Consider the following 21,252-nt stretch of genomic DNA (forward strand, 5'->3'; position numbering starts at 1 on the left):
TTTTTTAAAAAAGATGTTAATTACTATTAGGACAAGGGAAACAGCAGGAAAGAAATGGAAAAGATTTCACAGGAGTATCTGCGATAGAAAAACTGTCACAGCTTGATAGCAGGGTGGACGATATTGGTAGCCTCCTACACTGCTCAACAGTTAAGTTATGGTAAGCCTCTCGACCACCAGAGTTGGTATCTATTATTACCACAGGCAACTGCCATTCTGACCGGCAAGTGATGCCCTTGCAGCCTTGTGTCACAATATAGGAAGGAAGCAACCCTGAGCTTTTAAAAAAGATTGTGATGACAGACTAGGATGGTTTACTGATAAAGTTTTTATGCTCGTCAACACAGGAAGAGTGTTTTACTTAAGATTAGAATGCTCTTATATATATCAGAACTGCATTATGGAAAAGCTTTAACAGGAGTGTTAAAGCTCTTGTTAATACTATATTTTTAAGTTAAAAGGAGTGGAGTGTTTTCCCTCAAGGTATTAATTTCACCGTAACATTAAAAAAAAATCAATAAAATTTTTATTTCAACATGAACGTCATGATGTCAAAGATAAAGTTCTGTTAAAGTCTAAATGGGTGGGAGGATCTTTACTCAACAACAACTTGTGTTTATACAGCGCCGTTAACGTAGTAAAATATCCCAAGGCGCTTCATAGGAGCGTTTATCAAACAAAATTTAACACTGAGCCACATAAAGAGCTATTAGGACAGGTGAACAAAAGCTTGGTCAAAGTGGTAGGTTTTAAGGAGCGTCCTAAAGGAGAAGAAAGAGGTAGAGAGGCGGAGAGGTTTAGAGAGGGAATTCTGGAGCTTAGGACTAGGCAGCTGAAGGCACTGCCGCCAATGGTGGAGTGATTAAAATCAATTATTAGAGGAAAGTTTAATAACTCTAAAAAATACACATTTATATCAAATATGCTTTTGTTCTACATTGTGAATATGAACAAACAAACTTGCATATATATAGTGCCTTTTACAACCTCATGACATCCCAAAGCACTTTACAGCCAACTAAGTACTTTTGAAATGTAGTCACTGTTGTTACGTAGGGAAACGCGGACGCCAATTTGCACAGCAAGGTCCCACAAACAGCATTGAGATAAATGACCAGATAATCTGTTTAGTGATGTAGGTTGAGTGATAAATATTGGTCAAGAAACTGGGAGAACTCCCCGTGACCTTTGAATAGTGCATTAACATCTCATCCAAAAGACGGCACCTCAGATAATGCAGCACTCCCTTAGTACTTCACTGAAGTGTCAGTCTAGATTATGTGGAGTAGGGCTTTAATAATTCTTGTAATGAAGCAATATCCTAAACATTTTAAAGATCCTGTTATAAAAAGTTAAGCAAATGAATTAACTACCTTCCTTCAATATACCTTAGCTGCAAAATATCTCCCACAGAGTGGTTTGATGTTAGGTCATTAGAGCACTTGGAAACATTGCTGCTGACCTACGTATTGTAACCTAGGTGCTCACAGCACCACCTACTCAGAATCATACCACTTGTGGCAGTTGCAAAACTATGGGTCTAGTCCGCCTCCACTAACAGACACACGAACAAAAATGGATGCAACGACCTTACAAAAAAAAAATGCACTTTTGCCATACTTTACTATAATTTCTAATTTTGACATAAAACAAATTGATCAGAAATAAAAATCTACATGACTTTTAATAGCCTTTAAATAATAGCAGAACAGTGCATGACTATGCAGCCTCTATATTTTTCTTTTAAAAAGCATATAAAAACACTGCAACTTAAAATGTCAATGTGATTTTAAAAATAAATAGTTGAATAGTCATCACATATATAAAAGAGGAACTGATGTCCATCTGGTAATTTTTGGTGTAGCCAATTGCATTTGAGGACATGTGGGGAATCTACAACCTCACAATTCCTTCAACAAACAGTGCACCTTCATTCAAGATTTAAATAATATTTTTGATACAAACACACATCAAACCAGAAGGGTAATTGACTTGTTACTCAGGAACAACGCTGAATAGTATAAATGGGTTCAACAAGCTGTGTGCGCGCACGCGCGCAGTTGAGATCAATCAAAAATGAATAGGTTTGTCAAGAATAATGGTCTTTTCCTCTTCCTAAAAATTCCTGTGTTCCATGCTGCACTTACTTTGACTGGCCACCTGCATTACCTGTATCCAGATAGGTACAACTTTAAAAACTAAAATGCATTAGGTCAGAGTTGGATTAATTGAGAATCTACTCCAAAGTTCATTCTATGCCATATATTACATCTTGAAGAGATAGGGCCCATTATTAGGAGGGAGGCAGGTTGGCAGCGGGGGGGTCGACTGGGCACGTGGGTAACGCGCCCAGTGAAATCGGGGTGCTCCGCACGCGATCGCAGCCTAACTGAATGTACTTACACGTGCTTCCGGGTTTCCTGTTCCAGACCTGCGCAGCGGGCGCACTGCGCACCCGCATCACAGGCTGTCAGCAGGAGGAGCCCTTTTTAAAGGGGAAGTCCTCCAATGCTCCTCCTGCAGCAAAGAACCAAATTGGCAGCATAGAGCAGCCCAGAAGCAAGGTTGCTCCAAGGTTCTCAGACTCCTCACTCCAGGTGCTGCTCGATGGGGTCAGGAGGAGGAGGGAAATGTTTTTCCCAGCGGATGGGAGGAAGTGGCCTGCCTCTGCCACCAAAAAGGTCTGGCTCGAGGTGGAGAGGAGGTCAGCAGCAGCAGTAACATCTCCCAAACCTGGGTCCAATGCGGGAAGCGTTTTAATGACCTAACCAGGTCAGCCAAAATGAGTATACTTAAGCATTCTCCCACACTCCATCTTCCACATCACCTCCACCACCACACAACTCCTTCTGCACTGCCACCACAATGCTCTCGCATCACTCCTCACATCCACTCAACTATCATCCTCACCTTGCCTGTACTTACTCACTGCCCCAGTTCCCATTTGTACACTACCACACAACCCAATCCTCACACAATCTCATGGCTATCTCTCACAACCACCCTCCCATGTATCTCTCTCATAGTCACCCCCACCCACACCAATGCATGCAGCGGGTCACTATGCAACCATCACTCAATCATGCCTCTCTGTGTTTTGCCTTGATAGGAGAAGAGATGCCAGAAGGCCCAGGAGAGGGATGATGGCGAAAGGAGACATGGAAGTGGGGACGCCACTCTGAGAGCTCTCACGTCTCGCCCCCCTCTCTCAACCAGTACCCGCAATGCTGCCTTCTCTCCAGGTGGCCGAGACTGCCTCTGCACAGGTGCAGGTGGAGCAGTCTTTGGAGGGACCCACACGGGCACCGAAAGCCAGAGGGCGTCCGCGCAAAGCATCTCATCGGTCAGGGCATGGACAAGAGCAACCTGCCACTACCTCTGCTGGAGCCACAGGGGTAGCACTACGTAGGGGTTCCTGTAAATGTTAGGCTAAGGTTTTGTGAGCACAAAGGGGATGCATAAGGGTGTATAACAGAATGTCATGTTTTTCATTTAGTTTTGTTTGTTTTGCCAAGCACATTAAAATTTGTTATCACTACTACTGCCATGTCTTTGCAAATCTTGTCTGGTCTGTGCAATAATGCCCTTTCCTGAGGATCACCATGAAGACCCACACCTGACGCCATCCATTGTGTCACTGCAGAGTGGGCGTAGGTGTATCTGCAGGGCTCTTTTGTGCAGACGACTGAGAGACGCCAGTGATGTCCCCGGTAGCACCCTGGAAGGATCCGAAGGAGAAGTTGTTGAGGCCAGTGGTGATTTTGATAGCGACAGGTAAGAAGATGGTGCTCGGGCCAGCCAGGAGCAGCTCAGCATCATGGAAGCTGCAGATGTCCACAACTACATGTCGAGGGAATCTGAGCCTCCGTGTGCACTGCTCCTCAGAGAGGTCCAGGAAGCTAAGCCTCGGTCTGTAGACCCTGTGGCGAGGGTAGTGCCTTCTGCGACATATTTACATGGGTAAAATGGGTATAGAGGGATATGGGCCAAGTGCAGGCAATTGGGACTAGCTTAGTGGTATAAACTGGGCGACATGGACATGTTGGGCCGAAGGGCCTGTTTCCATGTTGTAAACTTCTATGATTCTATATCTCTCTCTGTGGTTGCCCTCCCTCCTGCTGTGGAGGTGGATGTGTCACAGCACTGTGTTGTGGAGCTCCATGTGTCAGAGGTGGAATGCATGGCCGGCGAGGCTGGTGATGCTGTTCGTGCTCCGAGGAGGTCATGACTGCAGCTATGGCGGCCCCCATCCGCAAGATGTACGTTTGAGGGGGTCCGCAAGACAGGTAAATGTGTCTGCACACCGGAGTTGAGGTTCCAAGTCTGTGAATTTTTGTGTTAGGTGGAGGGTGGTGGAGGCCAAACTTTGTCCAAAGTGACAGAGTGGCCTCCTGCAATGAGTGAGGGTCTCTCCCCCCGACCCCCCCCCCCCACCCCCCCACCCCAGCCCTTGTCAAATGGACCTTTGCAGCTCAGGCTGGTGGCTGCAACACATCTGTTTCAACTGGGAGTGTTTCCCCCAGTACGGAAAACACGCTCAGTTGAGATGAAAATCCCACCCCTCCTAAAATATCCACCCAATCAGGTCTGCAAACGACCTGAACTATCAAATTAATTGGTTTAAGTGGGATCCTGCCAGCTTTAATTGCCGGTGGGAGTCCCGCATGCGGGGGCTGCGCGCGCATCTAAGCTCGTCATTAGGGAACCCGGAAGTGGGTGGGTTGGAGCCGGGCTCCGGACCCGCCCCCGCCCCGGGAATCCTGAATTTTAACAGCCCCCCCGCCACGAACGCACTTGCTCGGACATCCGAAAATCGACCCCATAGTTTCCCCATTGCCACCCTTCATCTTCTCTCCTTTCCACCTTCTCCACTCTTTAGTTATCCTTTTGACGACACCATTTCCCCAAATGAGAGTTGACTGATTTTGAGCCAATGCTGTTTGAGGCAGCTTCTAAGAAATGTGAGAAAGCATCCCAAGGTTGAACCTCCATTCAATTTTCCCATTCACCCCCCCTTTTAGGGAAGCATCGTGACTCCATTCAACACCAGTCCTGCTTTTGATTGATAATCGAACCAACTTTATGGGGAGTTACAGGCACTCATACCCTCGCATTTCATGGTACAGATAGTCTATACACCGGCGCACAGCCTTACCAGACCTCTCCCATTTCTATAAAGGGATTTTTTGTTCCAGGACATGAACTTCCTGTGTCTCTTTTTTAGCACAGGTCTTGCTAGATTATTCACCCCCTGCAGCCAAGTGAGGGGTCGCTAATATGCGACCTGCTTCCTGGCCTAGGCCAATCCCACTCTTCAGCTCTCCAGTAGAAGTGCAACAGTAAACTGCCAATTGTCCCTCCCTGCAGTGATGCAGCTAAAATGGATGCTACATATTTGTGCTCCAACATGCTGACAATCCAAACCAGTCCACTTTAACGTAGACGTGGTTTCACGTCGCTCTTCTTGTCTCTCTGCATGGCAGAAAACAGGTTCTAACCACCAGATTTTTTTTTTGTCTAAGATAAGTACATTCATTATTTGTCAGACTTGTGCTCTGTGAAGAAATGGCCAATCAGCTGAAGTTAATGAAAGAAATCAAAAAGCAATGCAGTAGTTATACTTTTCTCTGCTCTTCAAGTTGTAATCGTTCCTCGTCTTTTTTCCTCTCTTCATCCCTCTTGAACTGCAATTTTCGGCGTTCCTCTCGATCTGCTTCATCAACCTTTATATGAAATACAATAAAATTGGAATAGATCAGAGCCAAATTAATTCAGACTCAGAAATCACTTCAGAGCTCATCCTGACTGAACTATATACTAAACTTTCTTGACAAAGTTGTTACTGACTTTGAGCACATGCAGTGTTTCCCAAATATATATTTGAAAACCACCTCGCTTATTCTTGCAAACGTTATGACATTGCATGAAAAAAAGTTCAACAATAGCAGAATCTGCTTTATTACTTTCAATGGGGAACTCCATTTTGTTATGAATTAAGGGATACATTCTGATAGCTTATCAATTGCATCTTCTGGCTGACATTCTAATCCGCATGCAAGAACCCTAGTATTGAGGCAGCTGGGTGGGGGCACTACCTTCCATTTTGCTAGCCTGTTGACTTTAATGCAGGTGGTTTTCCCAGTAAAAATGGTCTCCAGTAAGAAACATTATTTTTTTTTATATTCGTTCACGGGATGTGGGCGTCGCTGGCGAGGCCAGCATTTTTATTGCCCATCCCTAATTGCCCTCGAGAAGGTGGTGGTGAGCCGCCTTCTTGAACCGCTGCAGTCCGTGTGGTGACGGTTCTCCCACAGTGCTGTTAGGAAGGGAGTTCCAGGATTTTGACCCAGCGACAATGAAGGAACGGCGATATATTTCCAAGTCGGGATGGTGTGTGACTTGGAGGGGAACGTGCAGGTGGTGTTGTTCCCATGTGCCTGCTGCTCTTGTCCTTCCAGGTGGTAGAGGTCACGGGTTTGGGAGGTGCTGTCGAAGAAGCCTTGGCGAGTTGCTGCAGTGCATCCTGTGGATGGTACACACTGCAGCCACAGTGCGCCGGTGGTGAAGGGAGTGAATGTTTAGTGTGGTGGATGGGGTGCCAATCAAGCGGGCTGCTTTATCTTGGATGGTGTCGAGCTTCTGGAGTGTTGTTGGAGCTGCACTCATCCAAGCAAGTGGAGAGTATTCCATCACACTCCTGACTTGTGCCTTGTAGATGGTGGAAAGGCTTTGGGGAGTCAGGAGGTGAGTCACTCGCCGCAGAATACCCAGCCTCTGACCTGCTCTCGTAGCCACAGTATTTATATGGCTGGTCCAGTTAAATTTCTGGTCAATGGTGACCCCCAGGATGTTGATGGTGGGGGATTCGGTGATGGTAATGCCGTTGAATGTCAGGGGGAGGTTGTTAGACTGTCTCTTGTTGGAGATGGTCATTGCCTGGCACTTGTCTGGCGCGAATGTTACTTGCCACTTATCAGCCCAAGCCTGGATGTTGTCCAGGTCTTGCTGCATGCGGGCTCGGACTGCTTCATTATTTGAGGGGTTGCGAATGGAACTGAACACTGTGCAGTCATCAGCGAACATCCCCATTTCTGACCTTATGATGGAGGGAAGGTCATTGATGAAGCAGCTGAAGATGGTTGGGCCAAGGGCACTACCCTTAGGAACTCCTGCAGCAATGCCCTGGGGCTGAGACGATTGGCCTCCAACAACCACTACCATCTTCCTTTGTGCTAGGTATGACTCCAGCCACTGGAGAGTTTTCCCCCTGATTCCCATTGACTTCAATTTTACTAGGGCTCCTTGGTGCCACACTCGGTCAAATGCTGCCTTGATGTCAAGGGCAGTCACTCTCACCTCACCTCTGGAATTCAGCTCTTTTGTCCATGTTTGGACCAACGCTGTAATGAGGTCTGGAGCCGAGTGGTCCTGGCGGAACCCAAACTGGGCATCGGTGAGCAGGTTATTGGTGAGTAAGCTTGATAGCACTGTCGATGACACCTTCCATCACTTTGCTGATGATTGAGAGTAGACTGATGGGGCGGTAATTGGCCGGATTAGATTTGTCCTGCTTTTTGTGGACAGGACATACCTGGGCAATTTTCCACATTGTTGGGTAGATGCCAGTGTTGTTGCTGTACTGGAACAGCTTGGCTAGAGGCGCGGCTAGTTCTGGAGCACAAGTCTTCAGCACTACAACTGGGATGTTGTCGGGCCCCATAGCCTTTGCTGTATCCAGTGCACTCAGCCGTTTCTTGATATCACATGGAGTGAATCGAATTGGCCGAAGACTGGCTTCTGTGATGGTGGGGATATCGGGAGGAGGCCGAGATGGATCATCCACTCGGCACTTCTGGCTGAAGATGGTTGCAAACGCTTCAGCCATCATTGAGGATGGGGATGTTTGCAGAGCCTCCTCCTCCCGTTAGTTGTTTAACTGTCCACCACCATTCACGACTGGATGTGGCAGGACTGCAGAGCTTTGATCTGATCCGTTGGTTGTGGAATCGCTTAGCTCTGTCTATAGCATGTTGCTTCCGCTGTTTAGCATGCATATAGTCCTGAGCTGTAGCTTCACCAGGTTGGTACCTCATTTTTAGGTACGCCTGGTGCTGCTCCTGGCATGCTCTTCTACACTCCTCATTGAACCAGGATTGATCCCCTGGCTTGTTGGTAATGGTAGAGTGAGGAATATGCCGGGCCATGAGGTTACAGATTGTGCTGGAATACAATTCTGCTGCTGCTGATGGCCCACTGCGCCTCATGGATGCCCAGTTTTGAGCTGCTAGATCTGTTCTGAATCTATCCCATTTAGCACGGTGGTAGTGCCACACAACACGTTGGATGGTGTCCTCAGTGCGAAGACGGGACTTCATCTCCACGAGGACTGTGCGGTGGTCACTTCTACCAATACTGTCATGGACAGATGCATTTGCGACAGGTGGATTGGTGAGGACGAGGTCAAGTAAGTTTTTCCCTCGTGTTGGTTCGCTCACCACCTGCCGCAGGCCCAGTCTAGCAGCTATGTCCTTCAGGACTCGGCCAGCTCGGTCAGTAGTGGTGCTACCGAGCCACTCTTGGTGATGGACATTGAAGTCCCCCACCCAGAGTACATTTTGTGCCCTTGCTACCCTCAGTGCTTCCTCCAAGTGGTGCTCAACATGGAGGAGGACTGATTCATCAGCTGAGGGAGGACGGTAGGTGGTAATCAGCAGGAGGTTTCCTTGCCCATGTTTGACCTGATGCCATGAGATTTCATGGGGTCCAGAGTCAATGTTGAGGACTCCCAGGGCCACTCCCTCCTGACTGTATATCACTGTACCGCCACCTCTGGTGGGTCTGTCCTGCCGGTGGGACAGGGCATACCCAGGGATGGTGATGGAAGAGTCTGGGACGTTGGCTGAAAGATATGATTCTGTGAGTATGGCTATGTCAGGCTGTTGCTTGACTGGTCTGTGGGACAGCTCTCCCAATTTTGGCACAAGTCCCCAGATGTTAGTAAGGAGGACCTTGCAGGGTCGACTGGGCTTGGTGTTTTGCCGTTGTCGTGTCCGGTGCCTAGTGGTCCGATGCCAGGTGGTCCGTCCGGTTTTATTCTTATTATGATTTTTCGTAGCGAGATTTTACAACTGAGTGGCTTGCTAGGCCATTTCAGAGGGCAATTAAGAATCAACCACATTGCTGTGGGTCTGGAGTCACATATAGGCCAGACCGGGTAAGGGCGGCAGGCTTCCTTCCCTAAAGGACATTCGTGAACCAGATGGGTTTTTACGACAATCCGGTAGTTTCATGGCCATCATTACTGATACTAGTATTTTAATTCCAGATTTGTTTTTATTTAATTAATTGAATTTAATTAATTTATTGAATTTAAATTCGCCAGCTGCCGTGGCGGGATTTGAACTCATGACTCTGGATTTTAGTCCAGGCCTCTGGATTACTAGTCCAGCAACATAACCACTATGCTACCGTACCCTGTGTATTATTCAGGGGTCTTCAATATAACAGTATGATGAAAATCTAGTTAAGTATCCCAAGCTAGGAATTTGAAATTAGTTTGACTGGCAAAAAAGGGTAAAAGTATTCTAACAAATGTTCTCGATCCAAGACATTAATCTGTCCTTACTCTTTTCTGATGTCAATGAACCTGCTGTGCACTGTATTTTTTTTATTTAAATTGACCGAAGTGACTAAAAATGCAAAGTTACAGCTGAGTTTTTCCACATCACTGCACACAGATTAGTACATTGGGCAGAGAATCTAGTTTGTGAGTAAATAAATAATTGGTTATTAGTTAACGTAGGGGAGTGACCTTACCATCCCCATCCCCCTTTGCCCTATTTTTGGCACATAAAGGCAGTTATGTTTTGAAAGTTTACTTTTACATCACACTTAATCTGTTTTATCAGAATGACCTTTACGAATACTAACGCAATATCCTCCCTCGCACCCAATTGGGATAGGTGCAGTGTACCACTTGTTCCTCTAAGGGCTGTTAGTCATTGTCCAACATGCTTATACTAGGATTCTCTCTTTTGGTGAATTCCGTAAAACAGTTGACCTAAAATGCTTGCTTAAACCAAATTAGTAGGATAGAGTTACTGCCCTATTTTTTTCCACATTGCATGTAAATTATTCCCCTGGGATTGAAACCCAGTAAGAGGCAGAGGAAGACTCTATACAGTGAGTCAAAAAATCCTTCAAGATTTTCCACAGAACAATGAAGATAAGAAGGTAGTTTTACATCGGTATTTGTTTAACTTGGATTGCGGCAGAGCTGCACTATGCACCATCTCACACATCAACCTGCGGCTCTCTTATCTCAAGGACAGAACTGTAGACTCACAAAAAAAAGTCTATGTTTCTGCTACTGGGATAAGGTAGCCCAGTTTAGCAATGTAAATAGAGGGAGACGCCACTCTCCCACGATGCAAACTATAGAAGCAGCAACATAAAAGCACTTTACAACAGTTAGTTTGGGGATTTTTGCGGGGGGGGGGGGGGGGGGGGGCGGGGGAGGGAAGGGGGATCGTAATTGGTCTCAGGGTCCCTGAGCTCTAAAAAGGAAGGCGGAGATAATATTGGCCAGGGTTCCCAGTTCTAACTGCCATCCAGCAACATCTGTTCCGTGCTTGCATAGAATCAGGAACCAGGCTGACTTTTCTTTTCCTTGGCCCACAGACACCAAGATCAGCTTTAGCATCTTCACAGTTGCCCAGTCAGCAAACTCGGCACAGATCAGGTATTGAACTTGGAGATCTTCTTCGTCTATGCAACTCTGCTTTACACCACACTTACCAACTGAGCATTTAGGGGAACCTGTGAAAAGTGCATGTTTCAATGTATCATTTACACTTTGCAGTAGTACCATTTGAATCACTTGCTCATTAGGCCATGAGCCTGAAGTAAATAATACAATGTCAATTGGCTATTAAAATAAAAGTATATAAATGAAAAAGGAAAGCATTTACGCTTTTCCCTTTTGCTTTTAAAAGCAATTCTTTCTAACCTCTCTTTGTGCTTTTCGCTGTTCTTTCTCTTCCAATTTTCGCTGCTTCTTGGCTCCAATTTTGCCCTGTGTTTGAAATTCTGAACTATCGTTTTCTGCTTCCACTTCATCAACTGTACATCAAACAGAAAACAAATACATGTGATCTAAATGTCAAACTGCAAAGGGCGCACAGTATCAAAAATCCAAATGTCCCCTACCATAGTTCAAGGCAAACGATTGCTTGGATTAACACCTTCGTATTAGCATTTTACTAACATAAGTGTAAAAGTGACCTTAGGATAATAATTGCACAACAACTGGTTAAATATTAAAGAAAATACTGTATAAATATATAACCCCCAGTAGCCTTCTGTGTGCAAATCCATTGAACTAAAATGTCAAATAGAAAACATAAGGCACATGTAATTAACTTGAGTAAAGAAACTAATAGCAGAACCAGTGTGGTAACTAAAATGAAGCACAAAGTTGAACAAGCTTACATTAGGTCCTAAAGGGTGGTGAAAACAGATTCAATAGTAACTTTCAAAAGGGAATTGGACAAATACTTGAAGGGGAGAAAATTGCAGGGCTACAGGGAAAGAGCAGCAGAGTGGGACTAATTGGATAGCTTTCAAAGAGCCGGCACAATCGTGATGGGCCGAATGGCCTCCTTCCGTGCTGTAAGATTCTATGATCTTTAATAATAGTTTCATTGCCCACAGTACAGTACACTGTAAGCCCGCAGCTGCAAGTATGAGAATGGGTGGGTTGCAAAATACAGGCAGCTGTTGCAGTTACTGACTAAAATAAGTAAATGAAAATCCTTGAACTGTATGACTAAGGGCTGGAAGCTGCCTCACTAGCGACTCATCCAAAAATATACCATGGGCCCAATGCTCATGCAAATTATTTTTTGTGAATAATCATTGTTCAGTAAACATTTTCCTAGCTAACAGCTGCCCACTGCTGTTTCCAGTTGGTGGACTAAAAAGGCAGTGAGGGAGTTGATACAGTCAATCTATGTGACCTTGTTTTGTGAACAACAGTTATCAATTACTCAGAAGTACCGCCTATAAACAACATTATTATTCATACAATGAAAATGCATCAGCGGAGATTCTTTACTCAGCAATTCCACACGCTCATTCAGCCAGCCTACAGTCTCAACTATCAACAACACCCATCACCTGGAAAATGTGTGTTGAAATTACCATTTTCCAGCACAGGACATCCTCTAGTCTAGAATGCTCAGAATTAACACAGACTATTACCAAATCTCTGTAATCTTTGTGATCTTTCCTTTGCTTTGTTCCAGTTACTGAAATTCCTGCACTCCACAGCACATTTATGCTGAAAAGTTACATTCAGTATCCACTTTAATAAAAAAATGTTAAAAGCATTGTTAAAAACGCAAGTTTATTGTTCATGAATTAAAACACATTTTTTGTCACTCGTGTTTCTCACAGAGGAAATCACTGGCAGACAAGACAAATAAAATACTGGCAGGTATCTTCCGCTGATAATCAGGAGGTATAGAAAGTCAGCCCAGATTGGCCTGGCCTCCTATTTTCCCACCCTCTGGCAAAGCGTCTTGGTCCTTCTCCTCAGTGACTGCACAATAGCTCTGGATAACACTTATACTTCACGTTGTTGTTGAAGACACGTTTCCACACAAAATATCTGTCTGCACCCAAAGTGACTCTGACTGGCAACCTCAAATAAATACATACTGTACATACATACATACATAAATAAATAAATAGAGGACAGACATCAGCAACCAGTGGTGAAAACAAACTGCCAAGTGGCACTAGCCTCTAAAAGTCAGTGTTTGTGAGCTATGTTGGCCATGACTGGTTTCTTCTCTGCATACTACTCGTCTCAGATGTGCATTCTATTAATGTTGCATAGATTATAAGCGGGGCCATTGTTTTACGATGACTAAGGTGAGTCAAATTCCATTTTTATTACACGGGATGACATGATTTCCATTGGTGTTTGGGGGATTACATTCCCCAATTCCATATCATTTTTCCACAAAAACTACAAACAGTTCACCTTGATCTTAAGTTTAAGAATAACAGTGTTTAAGTCAATTTTTACTTCCTCTTCTCCCACAACCTTGCTCACTAGATTCAGTGATAAGTTGTAGAGTAACATGAATGGTGATATCAAATAAAGCAACTCCAAACCGGCAAAAGTTCATTTTTAAAAAAATATATCAAGATGTTAATATAAAGCAAATACTTGCTCTGAGGGTGCAAAAAAATCATACCACTCTTTAAATAAAAAAACTGCGCTGATGGCAGCTCAGTGGAGGCATAACACACATAGGAGAATCAGACTGAGGTGTACTGGTGACTGGACAAAAAACTTTCTAATATATGAATATACTTTTCTTGTAACTACAGTTTTTGAACTATTAAGAATACAAGAAAGTCTGAAGTGAGAAAAAAGCCATTCGCCCCATCAAACCTGATCCATCAGTGGTCCATGTATGATTATTTGATCAGGGACTTCCTTACTCACTATCACATCACCTGTTTAACCCCTACTTTAAAAAACACTAATTTCCTGATGCTACCTGCCTTGAAAAAAAATCAAGTAGTGTTATTAATATCTCTACACTCCTCAATTCCTCTTCTGGATATCAATCCAGCTCCCTTTTAAAAAGATGTCAATTTACTCCAAATCAACCATTTTCTCTGGGTGTTTGTTTCACATGTTCAATATCACGTGGAGAAAAAAAAAAGTTTTTCTAATCTGACCTAGCTCAAGGCTTGTGGTATTTTATTTTTTTCTCTTAAATTTGGTACAAACCTTGCTCTTATTTTTTTTTAAATTTTTGACACCAACTAGCCCTGAGGGCATTAAGAGTTAACCACACAGTGTAGTACTGCAGTCACATGTAGCCCAGACTAGGTAGGGGTGGCAAGATCCCTTCTCCGAAGAACATTAGTGAACCAGTTGAGCTTTTAACAACAATCCAGCAGCTTTTATTTCTTGGTGCTAGCCCACAAATGACCAGATTTATTGAATTCAGTTTTACAATTTGCCGCAATGAGGCCCTCTGAGTTACCAGTCCATTACCACAACTGTTAGGCTAACATATTCTTATAATATTAATGTATTTTTCCCCTCAGTTGTACAAAATTTAATCTTTGCAGCACGTAATAAACGTGACAAATGTAAGGTTTATAATACAGTAGTCACTGTTGTAATGTAGGAAACACGACAGCCAATTTGCACACAGCAATGAGATAATGATCAAATAATCTGTTTCAGTGATGTTGGTTGAGCCAGTACACCAGGGCAAACATTGGCCAGGACACCAGGGAGAACTCCACTGCTCTTCTTCGAGATCTTGTACGTCCAACTGGGAGGGCAGACAAGGCCTCGGTTTAGCGTTTCATCCGAAGGACAGAATAAAGAACTAGCGTGGCTGAAGATTTTAAACCAAAGACTTTCTAGATTATTCTGAAATTCACAAGAAAATGAGCCTTCCCTTTCTCCTACGATCTGCACGTATCTTATCTTCTTACCTGTCTCGTACTGTTGCGCACAATGGGCCTTAGCCGTTCACATTGGTTAATCAATAAAAACAAGCTGGAATTTCTTTCTGATACCTGTCAATTTGTAGAAATCAAAGCATGTTCTACTAAAAAAAAAAATTTGGTGTAAATAATTTACCTTGGGCTTCCTGTTGAGCTTCCTGAATTCTCCGAGCCAGAACCCTACTCCTAAGATTGCGTCGTACCCTGGGCGCACCTGCTGCCCGATCTTCGTTGAGAGGCCGAGGCCTTCCAACGACAGCTGCTACATTTCGCTGTTGATTCTGATCAGCTGGGGTGGCAAAGAGAAAAATTAAAAATCTTTAAAATCAGTAGACCATTCAGATCAAATACTCTTCAACTGTATAGATATAATAAAAGAGATGAATGATCAAACCTGAATGTTGGCAAGAAACCCAACTTCAACAAAGGGTCATTAGCTCACATGCAAACTCAAACTGTTCTAGGTACTTTTCGAAAAAAATATTGATTTTGGTTTGTGAGAAATAACAATATAGTTTTCATCAATATGTGTAGACGGACAGAAAAGAGGGAAAAGAATGACTTGATATGTGGCAGCACAACAGCCACTTACACGCAGACATTTTCGGGTTGGATAGTGCAAAATTGACATGAAAAATAACGGAGATATTTTGTGAATAGAATCTTTAGGGGTACACTTTTTCAATCAATACTGACAGATAAAAAGCATGTTGTGTTAGTACTCAGAAAGCATTTTTATATTCGTTTCTAAATCACCAGTTTCAATAACTCTCATTTCTCATATCTGAACATTTTGCAATAGTTCTTAAAATCACACAGATGACACAACAATTCTTGAAGGCTTTCCACGTGTGAAAAAGAATACTTTAAAATTACTGCTTCAATAGGAAAGCTTTCATTGAATACTATGTTCAGGGGAGGGGGTTAGAAATTGTTTTACAAGAAAACTACTTTAATCAAAAGACATAAGGTTGAAATATTGAGAATGCTCAGGCTTTAGTGCAGACTATTACAATTATGAAAACAGTGCAAAGACACCTGAGCCACAAATGATCAGATCTTGAGGCTTGGCCGCTTACTATTCAACTGACTCTTCAAATTCAGCGTTAAAAAGACTACGAACAATGAAAATTCGAAATAAAAATAGAAAATGCTGGAAATATACAGCAGGTCCATCAGCATCTGAAAGAGAAAGAAACACAGATTAATGTTTCAAGAAAAGGCCCTTCGTCAGAACTGGTGGGAAAACTTACCTGCACCAGTTCTGATGAATGGTTCCATCTGAAACATTGAGCACAATTTTAACCTAACCTGCCCGGCAGGAAACAGGCGGGTTTGGGTCGGCCGCCACTTTACAACCTGCCTGATTTTGCTCTCCATTAAAGTCAATAGAGAGTAAAATTGGGCGGTGTGTGGAACGGGAGTCCTACCCTGAAATGTATACAAGAGAACTTTCTTGATCAATGCATTTCCAGCCTGACAAGGAAGGAAGCAGTGCTGGATCCAGTTCTGGGGAATGAAGTGGGGGAACAGTGATCATAATATCATTAGGTTTAGAATAGTTATGGAAAAGGACAAAGAACAATGAAGCATAAAAATACTTATCTGGAGGAGGGGTAATTTCAGTGAGTTAGAAAGGGATCTTGCCCTGGTGGACTGGAATCAAAAATTGGTACACAGAACAGTAATTGAACAATGGGAGGCCTTCTAAGAGCAGATGGTTCGGGTACAGAGTAGGTACATTCCCAAAAGGGGGAAAGGAAGTGCATCCAAAACTAGAGCTCCCTGGATGACTAAAGATATAGAGATTAAAATGAAACAGAAAAAGGAGGCTTATGACTAATGTAAGGTTCATAATACAGTAGAAAACCAAGCTAAATACAGAGAAAATCTAAAAATGGGATCAAAGGGGCAAAGAGTGAGTTTGAGAATAGATTAGTGGCTAACATGAAAGGGAACCCAAACGTCTTTATAAACATATAAATAGTAAAAGGGCAGTCAAATGAAGGGTGGGGCCGATTAGAGACAAAAAAAAGAGATCATCTTGTGGTGGCAGAGGGCATGGCTGAGGTACTAAATGAATACTTCACATCGGTCTTCACTAGAGAAGAAGAGGATGCTGCCATTGTAGCAGTAAAGAAGGAGGTAGTAGCGATATTGGATAGGATAAAAATAGATGAAGAGGAGGTACTTAAAAGGTTGGCAGTGCTCAAAGTAGAAAAGTCACCCGGTTCAGATGGGATGCATCTGAGGGAAGTAAGGGTAGAAATTGCGGAGGCTCTGGCCACAATCCTCCTTAGATATAGGGGCGGTGCCAGAGGACCGAAGGATTGCAAACGTCTCACCCCTGTTCAAAAAAGGGAGGGGATAAATCTTTGATGAACTAACGGAGAGGGTTGATGAGGGCAGTGTGGTTGATGTGTATATGGACTTTCAAAAGGCATTTGATAAAATACCAAATAATAGATTTGTACGCAAAATTAAAGCCCATGGGATTAAAGGGACAGTGGTAGCGTGGATGCAAAATTTGCTAAGAGACAGAAAGCAGAGTGTGGTGGTCAATGGTTGTTTTTAAGACTGGAAGTGGTGTTCCCCAGTGTCGGTATTAGGACCACTGCTCTTTTTGATATATATTCATGACTTGGACTTGAATACACAGGGTATAATTTCAAAGTTTTCAGATGACACAAAACTCAGAAATGTACTAAACAATGTACAGAATAGTAACAGACTTCAGGAGGATATAGTCAGATTGGTGAAATGGACAGACATATGGCAGAGAAGTGTGATATGATACATTTTAGTAGGAAGAATGAGGAGAGGCAATATAAACTAAATGGTACCATTTTAAAGGGGGTGCAAGAACAGAGAGACCTGGGGGTGTATGTTCACAAATCTTTGAAGTGGGCAGGACAAGTTGAGAAGGTTGTTAAAAAAGCATATGGGATCCTGGGATTTATTAATAGAGGCATAGAGTACAAAAGCAGGGTCATTATGCTAAACCTTTATAAAACACTGATTAGGCCTCAGCTGGTGTATTGTGTTCAATTCTGGGCACCACACTTTAGGAAGGATGTCAAGACTTTAGAGAGAGTGCAGAAGAGATTTAATAGAATGGTACAGGGACGAGGGACTTCAGTTATGTGGAGTAGCTGGGGTTGTTCTCCTTGGAGCAGAGAAGGTTAAGAGCTTTGATAGAGGTGTTCAAAATTATGAACGGTTTTGATAGAGTAAATAAGGAGAAACTGTTTCCAGTAGCAGGATTATCAGTGACCAGAGGACACAGATTTACGGTGACTGGCAAAAGAACCAGAGGCAACATGAGGAAGCACTTTTTTTTACATTGAGTTGTTATGATCTGGAATGCACTGCCTGAAAGGGTGGTGGAAGCAGATTCAATTATAACTTTAAAAAGGAAATTGGATAAACACTTGAAGGGAAAAAATTTACAGAGCTATGGGGAAAGTGCAGGGGAGTGGGACTAATTTGATAGCTCTACCAAAGAAACGGCACAGGTGCGATGAGCCGAATGGCCTCCTTTTGTGCTGAATGATACTATGATACCCAAATCCCCCTATTTCCCACCCAGCGGGTTAGGTTAAAATGGTACCCATTAATTCTCTTCTCAGCTGCTGGTGGACCTGTTGTATATTTTCAGTGTTTTCCATTCTTTAACTAACTGCAGTGGTTACTAGTTGTCTTCCTGTAAATCTTCTAATTGATCTTTCATTTCTGTGAAGTTCCCTGAAAATACTGCATTAAAAATCACACTGGGTTAACACATGTCTCAATTTTACTCCTTATGGGTTTTTTTTGCAAAGGTTCCCTTTCAGACAACGTAAAGTGTCACTTGTCCCACTATATCTGATTTGGACCATAGCAATTCTACTGATTAGAATAGGCAATCTGGAGTTGCTGGTTCAATAGGTCAACAAGAAACTTGAGCTAGATCCCACTAGCTAAACGCGATACAATACAGTGGGGTATATATGGACTTTGTGCGATAGTGTAAAACGGGTGATAATGGATCAGCAGCCCGTTTTGCATCTCTCCATTGAAGTCACTGGAAATAAAAAAAAAATTGGGAGAGATTAAAACGATCTGTCGATTCGCTATCTCCCGTTTTACACTCGCACACAAAGTCAAGGTCTAGCCCAGTTACTCTTATTTACACAGAAATTTCCTTTAACTTGCTCCTTCGGTCTCAGTAATTGCCCCATATCCATGTCCTTCCCTCATTACCGATTTGTCAATCAGTGGAAACAATCTTTCACTATTTACCCTCTCAAAAAAATGTTCATAATTTTGAAAATCTGTTAGATTTCCGCCCTTAACTGTTCCAGTAAGAAAAGCTCCGATTTTCAAGCCTTACAAAAGGAATATCCAACATATCAACTGGATAACAGTATCCTGTGGCCTGTACAGCAAGATAAATTGCAAACCTGCCCCATGGTACAACATTATTTTAACTGTATTACCAATAAAGTATCAGAAAAAAGTATCAGTATCATTCCAAACGTTTCCTGTTATACTCCCGTCCCGAGTAACTGAGCTACCGCCAGAGCGGGAACGTAGTGGTCTCCTTATACTGCTTGATTTTAAACACAGTTTAAAGATCCCTTTACGTCCTAACAACAGGCTGAACAGAAAAGGCAAAGCCAGGCCATCACTCCATGGAACAACTGTTTTGTTAAAAGCTTAACATTTAATGGAAACAATCCAATATGACTTCTATGCCATACGAAAAAGGAGACACAATGATAAATTTGAGAATTCAGCTGGGTAAAAATAAAGAATCTTAATTGTTGGGTGCATTAATATGTTAGCTAATTCTGTTCTTGTCAAGCTAACATAGCTGAAACAGTGGCCTTGAAATTACCCAATGCATTATTAGTGTTTGTATAATATTCCTCTGTCCACAATTTTAGAACACTACAGAAATAGGCCATTCAGCCCATCCACAAGCCACCAGGAGGTAATGGAGGGACTGACCAGTTTATTTTAAACAGGTTAAGATCTCTGTTGAAATATCGAGTAAACAAATTTCACACAATCGCATTTAACATTCAGATACTAATATCGCACAGGGCAGTTTCAAGTGTGAGAACATCTATGGATGACCCTGAGTAATCGATCCGATGTTAATTCAAAACACTGGGGTGAAATAAACAAATGATGTTAATCAGAAATATCTGTTAACGGGTGTCCTCCACTAATTACCTCTAAAGAAGGAACCACAAGCATGAAACAAAACAAGAGCCTAATTTTCCTAATCACTTTCTTTGTCACCTGCAGACTCGACTATTCCGAGCTCTCCTGACCAGCCGCCTATCCTTCACCCACCATAAACTTATTCATCCAATATTCTGCTGCTCGTATCCTATCCCACACCAAGTCCCGCTAACCCATCACCTGACTCTTCCTGACCTACACGGATTAATTGTGGCGAACAGCAATTAAGGGGATGCAAGATAAGTACATGAGGGAGAAAGGAATAGAAAGATACACTGATAGGGTTAAATGAAGTAGAATAGGAGGAGGCTCGATTGGAGCATAAACACCGGCATAGACCATTGGGCCGAATGGCCTGTATCTGTGCTGTTAATTCTATGTACATTGGCTCGCAGTCCCCAACACCTATTTAAAATGCTCATCTGGGCGTTTGAATCTCCATGGCCTCACCCCTCCCTACCTCTGCAACCTCCTCCAGCCTACAACACCTCCCCCCAAATTCTCCATTCCTCCACCTCCAGCCTCATGTGTAACCCCCACTTTTGCCCCATCATTGATGACCATGCCTTCAGCAGCCTAGGCCCCACACTCTGGAATTTCCTCTCTAAACCCTCCACCTTTACTCCTCCTTTAAGGACCTCCTTAAATCCCACTCTTTGACCAAGCTTATGGTCGTCCCTTCTTTGGCTCGGTGTCCAATCTTTTTCTGCTTACATCTCTGTGAAGCACCTTGGGACGTCTTTCTACATAAATGCAAGTTGTTGTTACAAAATATATATTAGCTCAAAGCATGGGTTTGTACTTAGAAATGAACAATGGCAGATACATTACAATTTGAAAAAAGTTGATATAAATACATTATAATATTTTCAATAATAAAGTTAGTAGATATGAATGCAAATTTCCACTGGATAGAATGAACACCACATGTAGCTGACTAGGTAATAATAGACAGTAGCAGAAGAAACTGCCAGGAACTGAGCAAGTGTAAGATTCATAATATTTACATGGTGCAAGCTACAGTTCTACACACCACCTTCTAAAAATCCCTTTGACTCAGCAAATTCTCAGACCTGCAACTGAAAATAAGCTGCTGAGCAAACTGAGCAATTACTTTTTTTTAAAACAAAAAAGCGTTTACATTACAGTAACTCACTGTCCAGGCCCTCAATGCACTATTGCTGCAATAGTTCCACTGTATTTAAGAACAGCAGTGTTCAGCTTCGCACTTCGCTAAGATAGAAAAGTGGAAATACATGGTTTGAAAATTGCCGACAAAGAATTTTGCAGCACAGAAGGAGGCCATTTAACCCATCCACGTAGTCCCATTCCCCTGCCCTTTCCCCATACCCTTTTAACATTTTTCTTTTTCAAATATTTATCCACTGCCCTTTTAAAAGCTAATTACGGATTCTACTTTCACCACCGTTTCTCGTACAGCATTCCATATCCAAACAACTCAAGCAAAAAAATGTC

General features: G+C 43.0%; 1 protein-coding gene across 1 annotated transcript in view; it reads right to left on the minus strand.

Annotated features, from left to right (window-relative positions):
* LOC137320473 (DDRGK domain-containing protein 1) overlaps positions 1-21,252 on the minus strand; it is an 88,863-nt gene that overhangs the window by 31,514 nt on the left and 36,097 nt on the right. Inside the window, exons 2-4 of the mRNA XM_067982172.1 lie at positions 14,681-14,833; positions 11,009-11,121; positions 5,622-5,723 (exon numbers count right to left, since the gene is read on the minus strand). Of these exons, the coding sequence (XP_067838273.1) occupies positions 5,622-5,723; positions 11,009-11,121; positions 14,681-14,833 (368 nt within the window). The remainder of the gene's footprint in view (positions 1-5,621; positions 5,724-11,008; positions 11,122-14,680; positions 14,834-21,252) is intronic.

This window comes from Heptranchias perlo, chromosome 1 (genome assembly GCF_035084215.1).
Source record: "Heptranchias perlo isolate sHepPer1 chromosome 1, sHepPer1.hap1, whole genome shotgun sequence".
Lineage (NCBI taxonomy): Eukaryota > Metazoa > Chordata > Chondrichthyes > Hexanchiformes > Hexanchidae > Heptranchias > Heptranchias perlo.